Source organism: Branchiostoma floridae, chromosome 9, assembly GCF_000003815.2.
Source record: "Branchiostoma floridae strain S238N-H82 chromosome 9, Bfl_VNyyK, whole genome shotgun sequence".
NCBI lineage: Eukaryota > Metazoa > Chordata > Leptocardii > Amphioxiformes > Branchiostomatidae > Branchiostoma > Branchiostoma floridae.
Window position 1 is genome coordinate 20,636,229 of NC_049987.1, and position 14,861 is coordinate 20,651,089.

A 14,861-nucleotide genomic window follows, 5' to 3' on the forward strand; every position below is an offset into this window, starting at 1 on the left:
AAAACAGTTTTGTCAATATCATTTGGTAGCTTTGATGCCTAAAAGAACGCTGAATTGCAAATCTATAATAAACAACCCATTACAGCCTTTTTGGGTCAAATGTTGGTTAGATTTTCACGTACACATAAACTGATGACATCACCACACGCGTGTAATCATGGCGGACGATTTCGACGACGGAGACCAGTAAGTACAAACTTGTTATATGTTTTTCCCGACTTGGTTTGAGGTTTGTGGGCTAGAACTTTCTTGCTCTGTGTCTCAGTCGCCGTAGATACCAGAGAGATAAAAAAGAACCCTGTCAAGAGGAGATATTTGTAACATTTCGTGTTGAGCTTGTTGGTCTTTGTGCACATGTGTGTACGTGGGGAGGGGGGCAAGTGTATCTGTACGAAGATTCGGAACTAGCAGCCAATTTTCAAACAGTTACCGCTCATCTGTGTATATACAAAATTAAGAGGAACTGAGGTTTAAATGTCTAGAATTTAATTTTATCCACATTCCTTACATAATGCCTTAAATTAAATGATGATGATAAATAATCAATGACAACACACAGACACACACACATACAACACTACTAGAATACTAGTATATTATAGGGATATGTCAATATACAGGGATGTAAGATATGATTTTACCCCTAATAATCTCTTAATGATAATCAATATGTACTACATCAACACAGATGAGCTTTCATGCCAATAATCTCTTGTTTTCCATGAAGGTTTGATGATGTTGGAGATGACTTGGATGATGAGGAGCCACTAGATGAGCTGGATAATGTGGAGGTAACGTTACTGTGTTGTTCTCACTTTCTGTCTATCATTCTAATGGCAGAGTATTCGGCTCAGAACCAAGTGGACCCATGTCCTCTTATTTTTAATTGAAGCAATAAAAAGTTCAGGTTGTATTATCTATTCTATAGTGAGGCAAAATGTATGATTTTCTGCTTCATTGCAGCAAGAAGGGGATGAGAACATCGATGTACTACCAGCAGGAGGTGAGTTTCTAACTACAGGATACAGAAAACCTTTGCCTTTCTTTCATAATTGCTGTAAGTGTACAGTAGTGATTAAGACAAAAGGTATATATCTGTGTACCTTTCATCATAGTTTAGTTTCCAAAGGAGTGCTAAAACTTTAAGTAAAAGTCGTAAGGTTACCATTTTACGTCCAGGACCAACTAACGGTCAGTTAGTGACATGACTGCATTTCAAGGTGCACCATGCAAAAATTAATCAATGATGATAAAGCTATAACTGTGTTATTCACATTGAAAACCATTGCAATGAATATTGCACAATCTTCATGGAAGATCATGGGCCCATGGTGCCTGGGTCCACTTTACGTCACGTTCTACTGAGGCAAATTTGGCGGTCCAACCTCATTCATCACTACGGCGCTACTGAAGGCGATGGTGGGGTAGACACAAAAAATTTACCGTGGTTTGTTTGTTTACCACTTCTGTAATATTTTGCAGCAAGTGTTTGAATATGTGTGCTAATAGGCAGATCACTACAGGGAGAAAGACTCAAGTGACCGTTAATTGGTCACCCTAGAACAATTCTTCACTGCCAACTACTCCATTATTACATGATGCTGGTGCCACGGCTGTTTCAAAGGCCCTGAATTCGATCACTTAGTTCGAACGTGGGTTCTACGAGGCATAGAACACGATCCCCCGCCCGCCGCCGATCCACGTGAGCCGGCTGATTGCGCAATAGTGCACGCTGACTTTGACTCCCGTGCAGGCATGCATATCCGGGTCACAGGCGCTTCATATTTCAGAGGCAACATGGCCACGGTAGAAGGAACACGTGAACGTAAAAAAACACCCGAAAATGCGCATTTTCTTGGTCAGAGCCGCATTTTCCCCCGTAGAAGAGTGGATAAGTGCCTTCGTCATTGAACATCCGACTTAGGTAAGTTAATTCGATCGTTTAAAGACTTTATACAGTTTGTTGTGTGTCCAAATGCAATGCAACAGCTAGACGGAATGTTGTCGAGTGCTTGTATAATTTCGGAATTTTTCGCACGGTTTTTTTTATTTCTCAGTGGAGGAATACAACGAGATGATGTTTTTCAGAGCGATGACGTCATTACTGCGAAACAAATACCTGCTGTCTGATATTGTCTCATTTGTTGTAGTAACAAAAGTAGAGCATTTTATAATAGAATATATATATATTTGAAGTGTGCTTCTTTCACAAACATTAGCCAAGTCAATTGCAATCAAATGAGTCTCCAAATTGAATTTTGAAAGTAGACAGTAACACATCCATAGTTCATGCAGTGCATGGAGGGGAAGTTGCATACATATAATACATGGGACACTATTTTATACAAAACTTCTATACTTCTAATTTTTATGAAAATGTTTGAAATCAGTGCACAGACAGTACTTTGGACTTAAAGCTGTAATATTTTTCTTACTGTAAGTAAGTGTAAGTTTTATTACTGGTACGATTTTAAAAGCTTATGTAAAAAGGTACTAGTACTTGCAGACATTGGATATAAAATCAAAGGTGGTCCGGTTACAATCAATTGGTCTGGTATACTACTGACAAAGAATTGCTCTTCAGATTTCCACTTTGTCAACAACTATGTCATCAGGAAAAAATTATGTAATCCACTATCCCTACCATTGTACCTTGAAGCCATGTTTACCATGTGTTATCTATGTTTAAGGCTTGACAAGTGCTGGGAGAAAATGAAGTACCAGGAATGAGAAGAGGATGACAACTCACACAAGTCCTTATTCAAGGTAGCCCCAAGATATGTGTGCATATGTATAAATCATTTGTATTTATAATAACCTGCATCTACATGTAGAGACAACTATATTCTGGACATTCTGAGAACTTGTGACAGGTTGCAGGGAATGTTTAATTGTCAGTGTAAATAATAAAGGTCTTAGGAAGTGTGAATAATGAAGACCAACTTGACCAGAACAAAAAATTATAAGCACAGTTGTATATTCCTCAGCTCAGTGAAGTCATATACCACATTAGGTGTGAACATTTTACAACCTTGTTGACTTTTAATGCAGAAGTTATACTATGCAAGAATGCATTCTGCAAGTAGTTCTTTCATGTGGGCTGCATGTATTTTCACTTCCCATTTACCCAATGTTTGCCTCAGTTTCACAATCTATTTTGTATCTCTACTACAGGCCACACTATGCTGACAACAAATTGCATGCTGCATCCTTTATTCAAAACAAGTCTTTACAAGGATCATGAACTAATTTATACAATGCAACAAGATAAGTGAGTTAAAAAGGTTACTTCACGGAAGCAAAATTCCTCTTTTAATCTGTCAACAGACTGAACATTTGTCATATCATGATGCTAGGAGGCAGTGATATGTGGAATAACTGTCACCAATCTTAGTCTGTATTTAACATAAATGCACACAAACCATGCAAGGTGACAAGTTCATTTACTAGGGGAAACTGAACTGCAGCTAGCAGTGGTGATGTAAAAATCTAGCTAGTGAGTCAACTCTGGGACATCACAGAACCTGGCATGGACATTGAGGAAGTTGGAGTTGGACACTATCCACATTCTGACAGGACTCTCTTAGTAGCCACCATGGACAGCAGTATGACCTGTAGCCAAGCAAGAACATGGGGAAGATTTGTGTTAAATGCTGCAATATGCTACATGTCTGAATAAAGATATCTGTAGATAAAGTATGTTTCATTCCATACCACTAATTTAGACAAATCTCATTTTCTACGGCTACCTAGTATTAATCTGATCAGGTTTAGGATGCAAACAATGTTGTCATTCATATGCATAAATGTCTTATGATGCATCCTTGTCTCTCTGACCTGTAAAAGGTATGAGTAAGGAGATATTACATGTAGCAGTACAACTATAAGGAAAGGTAGAAGGTAAGGGCAAAAGCACCAACATAGTGTTTCTGAAATGAAATTATAGCTTATCTGCATACTATATCAAATTAAGGGACTAAAACAACAGGGCTGGGGAAAAGGATATGCACAAAAAGTTGCATGGTATGTTTCACCCTACATGGGTGGCTTCAGATTGAGAGTATTGCTGATAACAAATCAGAATCAACATGTCAGAAAGGAAAGTAAGTTAATTTAGCTTTATGCAAAAAAGAGCAAGCTAGGATGAGAAATAAAGAATGCAAATCTCCATCATATTGTTTGATTCTGTTGGTAGGCATCTTCCATTGTATCAAGGGAAGATTCATATAAATGAAGTTTGGGTAATAAATGAATGAGAGTCATTCCAATTCCACTATGACAATGTATCACTCATCTTAAACTAAGGATTCTAATGAGAACTTGACTGCAGCCATCAAAACCCTCAGTCTGTGCTGAGGTTGCAGTGTTGCAAAGGTCAAAATGGAGATCAGCCACATTTGTGTATTGTATATCCAATGTTTAATTGAAGGTGGAACTCTCTCTGGATAGACAATTATCATTACATACCTACACGACATATTGATAGCTATAAGAAATTAATATTCTCACCTGGATCTAAAGTATTCCTAATTTCATGTTCCCCAGATAACAGTGAACCTCAGCTTTTCATGGCTGGAGACTGGGCTATGCTGTCAGCATAGTCTGGCCTGTAGTAGAGATACAAAATAGATTGTGAAACTGAGGCAAACATTGGGTAAATGGGAAGTGAAAATACATGCAGCCCACATGAAAGAACTACTTGCAGAATGCATTCTTGCATAGTATAACTTCTGCATTAAAAGTCAACAAGGTTGTAAAAATGTTCACACCTAATGTGGTATATGACTTCACTGAGCTGAGGAATATACAACTGTGCTTATAATTTTTTGTTCTGGTCAAGTTGGTCTTCATTATTCACACTTCCTAAGACCTTTATTATTTACACTGACAATTAAACATTCCCTGCAACCTGTCACAAGTTCTCAGAATGTCCAGAATATAGTTGTCTCTACATGTAGATGCAGGGTATTATAGATACAAATGATTTATACATATGCACACATACCTTGGGGCTACCTTGAATAAGGACTTGTGTGAGTTGTCATCCTCTTCTCATTCCTGGTACTTCATTTTCTCCCAGCACTTGTCAAGCCTTAAACATAGATAACACATGGTAAACATGGCTTCAAGGTACAATGGTAGGGATAGTGGATTACATAATTTTTTCCTGATGACATAGTTGTTGACAAAGTGGAAATCTGAAGAGCAATTCTTTGTCAGTAGTATACCAGACCAATTGATTGTAACCGGACCACCTTTGATTTTATATCCAATGTCTGCAAGTACTAGTACCTTTTTACATAAGCTTTTAAAATCGTACCAGTAATAAAACTTACACTTACTTACAGTAAGAAAAATATTACAGCTTTAAGTCCAAAGTACTGTCTGTGCACTGATTTCAAACATTTTCATAAAAATTAGAAGTATAGAAGTTTTGTATAAAATAGTGTCCCATGTATTATATGTATGCAACTTCCCCTCCATGCACTGCATGAACTATGGATGTGTTACTGTCTACTTTCAAAATTCAATTTGGAGACTCATTTGATTGCAATTGACTTGGCTAATGTTTGTGAAAGAAGCACACTTCAAATATATATATATTCTATTATAAAATGCTCTACTTTTGTTACTACAACAAACGAGACAATATCAGACAGCAGGTATTTGTTTCGCAGTAATGACGTCATCGCTCTGAAAAACATCATCTCGTTGTATTCCTCCACTGAGAAATAAAAAAAACCGTGCGAAAAATTCCGAAATTATACAAGCACTCGACAACATTCCGTCTAGCTGTTGCATTGCATTTGGACACACAAAAAACTGTATAAAGTCTTTAAACGATCGAATTAACTTACCTAAGTCGGATGTTCAATGACGAAGGCACTTATCCACTCTTCTACGGGGAAAAATGCGGCTCTGACCAAGAAAATGCGCATTTTCGGGTGTTTTTTTACGTTCACGTGTTCCTTCTACCGTGGCCATGTTGCCTCTGAAATATGAAGCGCCTGTGACCCGGATATGCATGCCTGCACGGGGGTCAAAGTCAGCGTGCACTATTGCGCAATCAGCCGGCTCACGTGGATCGGCGGCGGGCGGGGGATCGTGTTCTATGCCTCGTAGAACCCACGTTCGAACTAAGTGACTACACTGTAACAGCCGTGGTGCGCAACCAAAGATGGAGGGAAGAAATGAATTACCATGCACTTTTTTAACAGACAAACTACTGTTTCTTCAAATGGGTTAAATATCTAATTCTGCCCAAGCATTTCAGAACAATAATCATTTTCCATAATTCGACCATTAACTGGTAACCTTACGTTAGTAAAAGTAGCACACTTCCAGTGATTTGTATGTTCCCCTCTAATAGTAAAAGCCCAGGCTTTTAAGACTAGTGTCCATCACTACCATCCTAAGAACTAAGGTGCAAAAACTCTTGGCAGCTGTAAACCATTGATTACTCACTGAACTTAATTATCAATTTATGTAGAGCTTTTTTTGTTTATGTTATATTAACAAAAAAACATTTATCTTGTCATCTTTGGACTTTCCTTTTCCCTAGATGGAGAACCCCAACAACTACAGAAGATCACCACACCGTATATGACAAAATATGAACGAGCCAGAGTACTGGGCACCAGGGCTTTACAGATAGCGTAAGTCTCACATCTACGCACATAGAGTGCATTTATGTATATGTATTTTGAGTATTGTTCAGTTGTTGTCTTTGGGCCTAACAACCAATGATTTCCCGCAACGTCCAACCCTTGCAACACAGGGGACAACAAATGCTAAACCTGATAGTGAGTGTGAGTGAGTGGGTCTGTTCCACTTCTGGCAGTTCTTCATATCTAAACGTTGTGCTAGGATGGGTTGAATTGCTTTCACAAACTATTAGTACCAATACCAATACCTTCTCCTTGCTACAATAGCACCTTGGCACCAAATTTGTATTGGTCATAGGCTATAGGGTAAAAGTAAAGAGCATGGTAAATTTTCCCTTGCAAAATGAACCTGAATATATGTCACTACTCCATTGGACTCTTAGATCAACGTATGTTTTTATTGACTGATATGCTACGACTAGTGCACTTTTCACCTTGGTAAAACAATTGTCTTTTTTTTCCAGAATGGGGGCACCGGTGATGGTAGAGTTGGAGGGAGAAACAGACCCACTGCACATCGCAATGAAGGAGCTCAAGTAAGCATGAAATGATATCATCATTTGGAATAAACCAAATCAATATTCAATTTATCGATCAATCAGTCATCATCATCATCCGGGCGTCACACAATCAGTGGGCTTCAAATGCTGGTGCATAACTAAACATTTCTCTTTAGGATGTTCTGTATTTCATGTCTCAAGTGAATTTTGTTGAAGTTTTGTTGCATAAGTTTCATACTTGGTGTGTTTGTCTCAACTGGGAAGCCCCTACAATTTGAATAGTTGATTTCTAAGAGGACCCAGTGTACACAGTATAACATGACTCATGTCACTTGCTGGTCTTTTCAGAGTCAGAAAGATTCCCATCATCATCAGAAGATACCTGCCAGACGGGAGCTTTGAGGACTGGGGAATCGATGAGCTCATCATTTTAGATTAAGGACTGTAATTTTGTATGTAATTTTTCTTTTTACAACAAAAGCACTTTATTCAGTATGTTCTTTTCTACATTCCTGTATGCTTGTTCATTCACAATGTAAGAAGTGTCAAAGTTTTCATTGAAATACTCATCTGTTTTTTTTTTATCATGCATTTGTAGTTCAGCTCTTTCCTTGCAATAACTCTCTCAAGTAGTTTTATGTCATTGCCTTTCCGAAGGGAATAACTTTCATTTTGTCTGAAGAAAAATGTATATAGCAGGCTCCAACAATACTTTCGTTTTATGTTCAAGTCAGACAGCCTTTTGAAGATTCCTGGTATTCATGGATATTAATAATGTACCAGTGACAATTTTTCTTAACTTCCAACCCAGTACTTTAAACGTATTGTATTTTTGACATAGTGTTGTGGGTCAAAGTTTCTAGGATTGTCTGATTGTAAGAAAACTATTACGACAATGATGCGTGTACTATGGAATCTTTTTGTGGTGTCTGGAATAAAGGGTAAATCTCGTCAAGTTCACATAAAACCATTGTTACAATCTAGAGTTACACTCCATAATTAAATTAAAAGAACAGTTACAAGTCAATGAAGATTGCCTACAACAGAATGGAGTCAAGAATGTAGAATATTCTTTTATTGAAAAGAACTTGAAGGCAACTTCCAATTCTTCCAACAATACAATGTATAATCACCACCAGTATATCTCAAGTTCTTCCAAACATCTTACGAGAATTCTCTATCATAGAACCATATCTTAAAAGCTAAATTAAAAAATTGGAACTTTAAATCCAAAATAATTTCTATGAGCAGTGATATATACAACTTACACTCATGATCACCCCAAAATCAACATGTGCTAAGTGTAAATCTCAGTAACAGAATTCTGTTGATTGAAAAAAAGGTTTTACAGTTCCTGTGTAGAATTCAGGAAAGTAAGATTTGGGAAGCAAAGTGCTTAAATCACTGCATATACATCAGCAATATGTGATAAACTAGAACAGAACATTCTGGAATGTTGTTGTGGACCAGTTGTTACCAAATAAGTACTAGAATTCTCGCATTTGTACGGACCCTTCTCTAACTCTCCTGCTACGTACTTCAATCATTGCTCTTAACAACCATATAACAGAACCACTGACAACACCTACTTTGTTTCTCCCTACATATCTGAGATACATGTACAAAGGTTAACATACTATCAACCATTGCTTCTTTACAGAGCACAAAAAACTACCAGAATGAATCTGGCCATTTTTCAACAAGAAAAGATGAACATAAAGAGTTGCTTTTGAGTGATGGATGTGATTGACACCTGTCACTCTAATGGTGAAATGTAAGGGACTGAAGGCAGCTCATGTGCTGGAGGTGTTGTCATGGCAACGAGGTGATCAGGATTCTGTTGCATGGTCCTCTGCTGGGGGCTCGTACTGAGCAAGCTGTGTGGGAAATGAAGGAAAACAATTAGATCAAGGAACCACGGAAGGACTGACAATTCCTGTCAGAAAACTCAATCAACTGCAAAATTAACTTGCGTGTGTCCAACTTTAGCTGTATCAGTTGTGCTGGGGGAAATACTAAGCTGGATTTGAACTAAGAAATGCCCCTCCTTACTTTCTGAACATGTACATGTAGAAGGTTATTACATGCAGGCCGATTACATGTATATTGATTTTAAGACGAAACAGGAAAACTGTTAAAGCAGTACAAGATAAGAGGGCATGTAACTGGACAACAAAGGTCTTTGTACAACACAACTTACACAAGTGTTCTACTTTCCACCTTACTGTCCTTACCTTCAGCACAGCAGCAGCAACACTTGACAAAAGTGACAGACGGCCACTGAATCACAGGCTAGGTAAATAACACAGTCTTGGTTTTGTGCAAAGAAATTTGTTATCCAAGACACACAGTACCAGCTGGAGTCTGCAAGGTGTGGAAGACTTGTGTGGATTGTATTGCTGCTCTTACAGTTGGTGAGGCTTTGAGACCAATGAGGTGAGGTGAAGGGTTAGTGATATAAATCTGTTGCCACCCACCTTGGCCTTGAGTTCAGCGTTCTCCTCTGACAGCTGCTCCACCTTCTGCCTGGCCTCGGACAGCTCCAGTCTCAGGCCCTCCACGTCGGCTGTCTCCGGGCTGCTGGCACCCAGGTGCTGTCTCAGGAAACTACAGGGGTCAGCAACAGGATACTGTAAATTCATTTACTTCATGGGGGCTTAATTTCAGGGTAGAAGGGGAAATGAGGTTTTCTGTATAAAAAGCAATCATGCTGTACTAAAGTGATACAATAGTCAATAGTCACGAACTTGTAGTGGAAATGTAAGCATAAAAATAAGATGAACATCAATGATTAAATGATTCACCGCACTGCATCTTACATCACATATGAAGTTATACTATTGGTAAATGGGCAGGAAAGAAGGTAGCAAGACATTCCAGTTTTATGCCGGTCACCAGACAATGGGATTATACATACATATAGTGTGCCTCAAGTTAGTAAATGTAGAAAAGAGATCTTACAAAAACACTGAACACAAGTTTATTAGTAGACTGTATTCCTGTCTTAGTGGTGTTCTAGTACATGTAGAATTACTGTAGTAAAGTACAGTACTCACTCCAAGGCATTGTTTGGCTTGTCTGGTTCCTCATACAGACCAACAAGCACTGGAAAACAAAACAAAAACACACAAGGTGAATTACACAAGAAGCAAAAATACTACATGTACTTTGCTCAAGGAAAATTGTTCAAGTTTGCAGTTTTTGCACAATTTTTTTTATTGATTGGCTCAAACATGTATGGTGTACAGTAGTAGGTAGCCTACAGCCAGATGGTTAATTCTTCAGGTGTTCTATCTCACCTTTGGTGAGGGCATCCAAGACTCCAGCCTTCTCAAGGTACTTCCTGAACTCCTCACGCTTGGAATCGGCTGCCTGGGGGGAAAGATAAGAAATTCAGTGTAAGTGAAGTGTAACAGTTTGGATGGCTCTTCCAAAGACAAAGTTTTTGCCACCATGAATAGTTTCATCAGATTGGTAAAGTTAGTCACGTTTGGGACTGCAATTCTTTACACTGCAGCAGTTGACACCTGATTCTAGAAAGTAACACACATAGAGCAGCACGTTTACACAATAGTCAATTTAATCACCCATATTTCACACACTCCAAATCAATACAGTCTAAAGCGTCTGAAAGACAAAGTCAAGAGATTTGACAAGAAAAGTTTGACATTATACATGTAGTTTAATACATACATACATAATACATATTCATACTTGTTAACAAGTTGAAGCGTTCACATAGTTTTGCTTCAATAAGGAATGATACTTAGTTACATACCTATACACGTACTAGTATGTAAAATCGTTTAAAGCTACAGGATTTTCAATCAGATATTGAACAGTTATAAATTATGTATCAGTTACTTGCGAGAACACACTTCATGCAGTTTTCTAAGTTTTTTTTATTATACAAACAATACAATAAATTATGTAACTTTGCCCAACTTAAGGTAACAAAAGTGATGAACTAAGTGCAAAGGAAAATACAGTTCTGTGGGTATGAGGCTGATTGAAAACACCTGCTGTTTTTGTTATAAATAAATCACGTAACGTGTCAAATTTCAATCATTTTTTCCATAGAATTCATATAATATAGGGGCCGGTATGTTTTCCTATGGGCGAAATATCACTTCAAATGTATTTTGGTACCACGTTGCTGAACATGACACACTTTTTAGACGTCTAGAACCTTTAGACAAAAGTTACCAGCATTTCAAGTTGGTTGAGAGGGATTTAGGCCAATTAAAATGGAAATCGCACAACAGGTGTACAAATATTGTCTGCACAACAAGCTCAGGAGTTCGGACAAGGGGAAACAAACGGGTTTTTCAAGCCACGCGAAGCATAAACGGACACAGAATTTACAGTAGCAACATTCAAGACTTACCCTATACGAAGTCATGGTGTTGGTAGTTCCTCAAACGTTCCAAAATTGTCTGAAAATTGCAGAATTCAATCTGGACACCAACTTCTAACCGAGTGTTTGCGAAACAAAAATGGCGGAAGGTTGCTAGATGCGCAGAAAATCTGCGCAGCAGTCAACAATGATTCAAGACGAGTTCATTATGGAAAGTATTTAAGGGGCGTTTAATAATGATAAACTAAATATAATACCAGTGAAACAGCATTACCTGTATTTTATGATAATTGTTACACTATATATATCATGTTATAATTGATAATAATTACTTTTATTTGCTAAACATTTTCAGAAAAGAATGAAAGAGTCTTTTAGTTATTGGTTCAGACCCTGTGGGTCATAGGTCAGCTTTCTTGTGAAAGTTACCGCCATCTTCAAATTTTCTGACTGCCAAGAGATCTGTCGTCAAAATCTACTGTCAAGCCGTTCTAAACCGGTTGTTGATGTTGCCATCTTCTGTGTCTTGTTGCAAGGTATGCCAGATGATCGTTGATTGCCTTATGGCGGAAGGAATGCTTAGATTTGTTAGCATTTTGGTGTGGCCCCTGCATATTTGATGAATAACACATGACTCACTCCAATTTCAGTTTTCACTTAGTTTCAGTGTCAGTTTATATATGCTTTAAAAACCGTGCTATTGTTGCGGTAGTTGCTGTAGTCGTACTTCTCAAAAGTGACATGGCATTGCTTTGAATTCAAATAATGGGCATGATTGTAAACCTCAAATGATGACTTGATGAGCATGTTTTGTCTTGGTTTGTCAAAACTTGCAAAATTTGAAAGGGATGATTTTGTTTGTTTGTCTGATGACGACGATGATAAGTTTCATAATAATTTGGTATGTCATCCTGGGTAAGGTAGAGCAGATCACAGCAGAATAGAGCACTATTGGGTGGAGAAAGGTAGAGCAGAATAGAGTAGAACAGAAATTATAGATTTCTACTTCTGATCAGTATCCTGAATTGAAGAGCAGCCCAAACTGGAGAGGACACTCCTACCGGGCTGAAACAACTCTACTCTAGAGTCGTTTACTCAGTTCCACTCTTCTCTACTCTGCTCTATGAGGGTGTAAAGTGAAAATGATATTATTGTTTGACGGCATATTTGATGATGGCATATGACAGCTTTTAGCACTTATTTATCCTTTATTGCCTAGCAATACACAATAATACTGCGGTCACATAAGTCACATAATGCAGGTATAAGTTATAAATCATGGTGAAAAGTAAATTCACACAGTATTGTCACCATCATTTTCAATACACACTGTTATCTCATGTAGATTTCATATTTTCAAGTAAAGATTCATGTTAACTTTGAGGTCTCAGTTGTATTCTTTCATTCGTTCATTTGTCTTTGCGGAGAGAGATTTGTAAATCCATACACACATTGAATAAAGGATATTAACTCCTTTAAAAACATTGATTTTTCAGAAAATTCCTACCAGTCTATGCTGATATGAGGAAAGTGTGTGCGAGGTTGTAAGTTGGATGCTCCAGCATGACTGACCTCCTGACCCATGACCTGAGGGACTGCTGCTGTCATCTGGAGTCAGACAAGGTCACAGAAAGGAAGGTGGGGTCACGTTCTTTTATTATCATCACCTCTGTGAAAATGAAGGTGTTGTTTTCAGTCTGTGTGTTTGGGTCTTTGTTTGTATTGGTGTATGTACACATGCGAATACAGTACAATCACACATGTCAAGCTGTATTTGGTGTCATCATCATCTAGTCTCTACCAGATCACTGGAAAATTGTAGAAATGGAACAAATAGAGGAGTAAGCCGGCCAGAGAACTATAGCCGGCTAGGGAACAGCACGCAATCCACAGAGTAGATGTTGGATGTCGTTATCTTGTTTGATGTCCACTTATCGCTATCTAATTGGTGCTAAGAGGCTAAATAGCCCTTTTATTGCTTTCCGACTTGTCTGTGGGACTTCCATACTCTTCCTCATTAGTGCTGAGTGCTAAGCAGAGAAAGCAGCATGTACCATTTTTAGAGTCTTTGGTATGACTCGGCCGGGGATCCAATCACGACCTACCGAATGCAAGGCGAACACTACCCACTTGGCCATTGCACCGGTTTATAGATTGCAACCAGGTAATCCCCAAAAGGAGCTTCCATCAACAGGTGGGAGCTCGCAATTGAGTTCCTTTCAGTGATGGAGGTAGCAGGTGTGAAGATTTGATTTGCACCCAAGTGTCAATAAATCTCATTTGCATCAAGGAACTTTTATCAATGATGAATGCTCCTTGCTTTCACCTAATTCTGTCAAGTAAGCAGGTGTAAAGTGTCTTTTAAAGGAGCACAACACTGGGGCCTGCTAGGGATTCGAACCCAGGACCTTTATGTTCTAAGCCAGCAACCTTAACCACAAGACCGCCTTTTGTTCTTCCATGTCAGAAAAATGCGGAGAAGCTGCGGTCGCTCCTGTCCAAGCCTGCGCTGGTCGCTCTGCTGGACAAGAACTCCGACAGCAGGAAGAGTGGGCGTGGCCTGACCTGGGACGGCATCTTCAAGGTCATTCGGGGTCACATCCAGAAGGTATAGACTCATGAATATTGAACTGCAACAGTTATTATCCATCTTTTTGCCATCAGAATTTTTTAAGAATGGCTTTGAAAAATACCAAAAATTTGCAGTTTTTTTCCAACCTTTATTTTAGTTAGTTTAATAGGTATAGGTATACTGTTCATTCTGTGAATAGCTGGTAAATAAATGATGCAACGTGTAGAGGTGAGCAGTCACCTGTTTTGGCTCCTCTTTGAATTCATCATCATCATCATCATGGGTTACCCCCATATAACCCCGCAAAGGGCAAAGTAGGGGGGGAGCTGAGGTCCCGGGTTAGGGCGGGCAGCCCTTCTGCCTGGCGCGGAAGCTCTCAACTGTGGGAGCACTTACTACCGCGCCAGGCAGGGAATTCCACTCCGGAATTGTTCTAGGAAAATATGAGTACTTGTATGTGTCTGTTCTTGCAAAGATTGGTTTGTACTTATGTTGATGGCTGCCTCGGGTTCGCCCTTGGGTCGGAATCAGTAGGTTCTGTGTGTCTATGTTAATCTTGTTGTTAACTAACTTGTAAAAGAAGGTGAGGCGGGCGTTCCTCCTCCTTTCGGAGAGAGGACGCCACTGCAGGTCATTGAGCATTTGTGTCACGCTGCTAGTCTGCCGGTAGTCATTGACGGTCACTCGGGCTGCCCTGCGCTGGACAGCCTCCACCGCCTGTATCCCTTTGTTGGTGTGTGGGTCCCAGACAGTGGCACTATATTCCA

The 14,861-nt window shown here is 38.9% G+C and overlaps 3 protein-coding genes and 2 long non-coding RNA genes across 5 annotated transcripts in view; 3 read left to right on the forward strand and 2 right to left on the reverse strand.

The window, feature by feature from the left end:
• Positions 1–3: 3 nt before the first annotated feature.
• On the forward strand, positions 4–8,123 carry LOC118422485 (DNA-directed RNA polymerases I, II, and III subunit RPABC2-like). Its single transcript, XM_035830096.1, has 6 exons — positions 4–186; positions 728–791; positions 964–1,003; positions 6,563–6,656; positions 7,130–7,201; positions 7,514–8,123. Exons 1-6 carry the CDS (start codon positions 158–160, stop codon positions 7,602–7,604), a joined length of 390 nt encoding a protein of 129 aa, XP_035685989.1. The 5' UTR covers positions 4–157; the 3' UTR covers positions 7,605–8,123.
• On the forward strand, positions 1,612–4,173 carry LOC118422488. Its single transcript, XR_004831913.1, has 2 exons — positions 1,612–1,924; positions 2,691–4,173. It is a non-coding gene; the product is annotated as an uncharacterized LOC118422488 (long non-coding RNA).
• On the reverse strand, positions 2,405–6,155 carry LOC118422487. Its single transcript, XR_004831912.1, has 4 exons — positions 5,859–6,155; positions 5,006–5,092; positions 4,510–4,607; positions 2,405–3,612 (listed from the first exon to the last, which is right to left on the reverse strand). It is a non-coding gene; the product is annotated as an uncharacterized LOC118422487 (long non-coding RNA).
• Positions 8,124–8,213: 90 nt separating the features above from the next.
• LOC118422486 (c-Myc-binding protein-like) lies at positions 8,214–11,707 on the reverse strand. The gene is made up of 5 exons (XM_035830097.1): positions 11,553–11,707; positions 10,465–10,537; positions 10,222–10,270; positions 9,643–9,772; positions 8,214–9,042 (listed from the first exon to the last, which is right to left on the reverse strand). The coding sequence occupies exons 1-5, from the start codon at positions 11,565–11,567 to the stop codon at positions 8,995–8,997; spliced, it is 315 nt and encodes a 104-aa protein (XP_035685990.1). The 5' UTR covers positions 11,568–11,707; the 3' UTR covers positions 8,214–8,994.
• A 205-nt stretch (positions 11,708–11,912) lies between these two features.
• Positions 11,913–14,861, forward strand: part of LOC118422781 (serine-protein kinase ATM-like) — a 63,265-nt gene continuing 60,316 nt past the window's right edge. Inside the window, exons 1-3 of the mRNA XM_035830536.1 lie at positions 11,913–12,058; positions 13,019–13,160; positions 13,990–14,130. Of these exons, the coding sequence (XP_035686429.1) occupies positions 13,086–13,160; positions 13,990–14,130 (216 nt within the window). The 5' untranslated portion in view covers positions 11,913–12,058; positions 13,019–13,085. The remainder of the gene's footprint in view (positions 12,059–13,018; positions 13,161–13,989; positions 14,131–14,861) is intronic.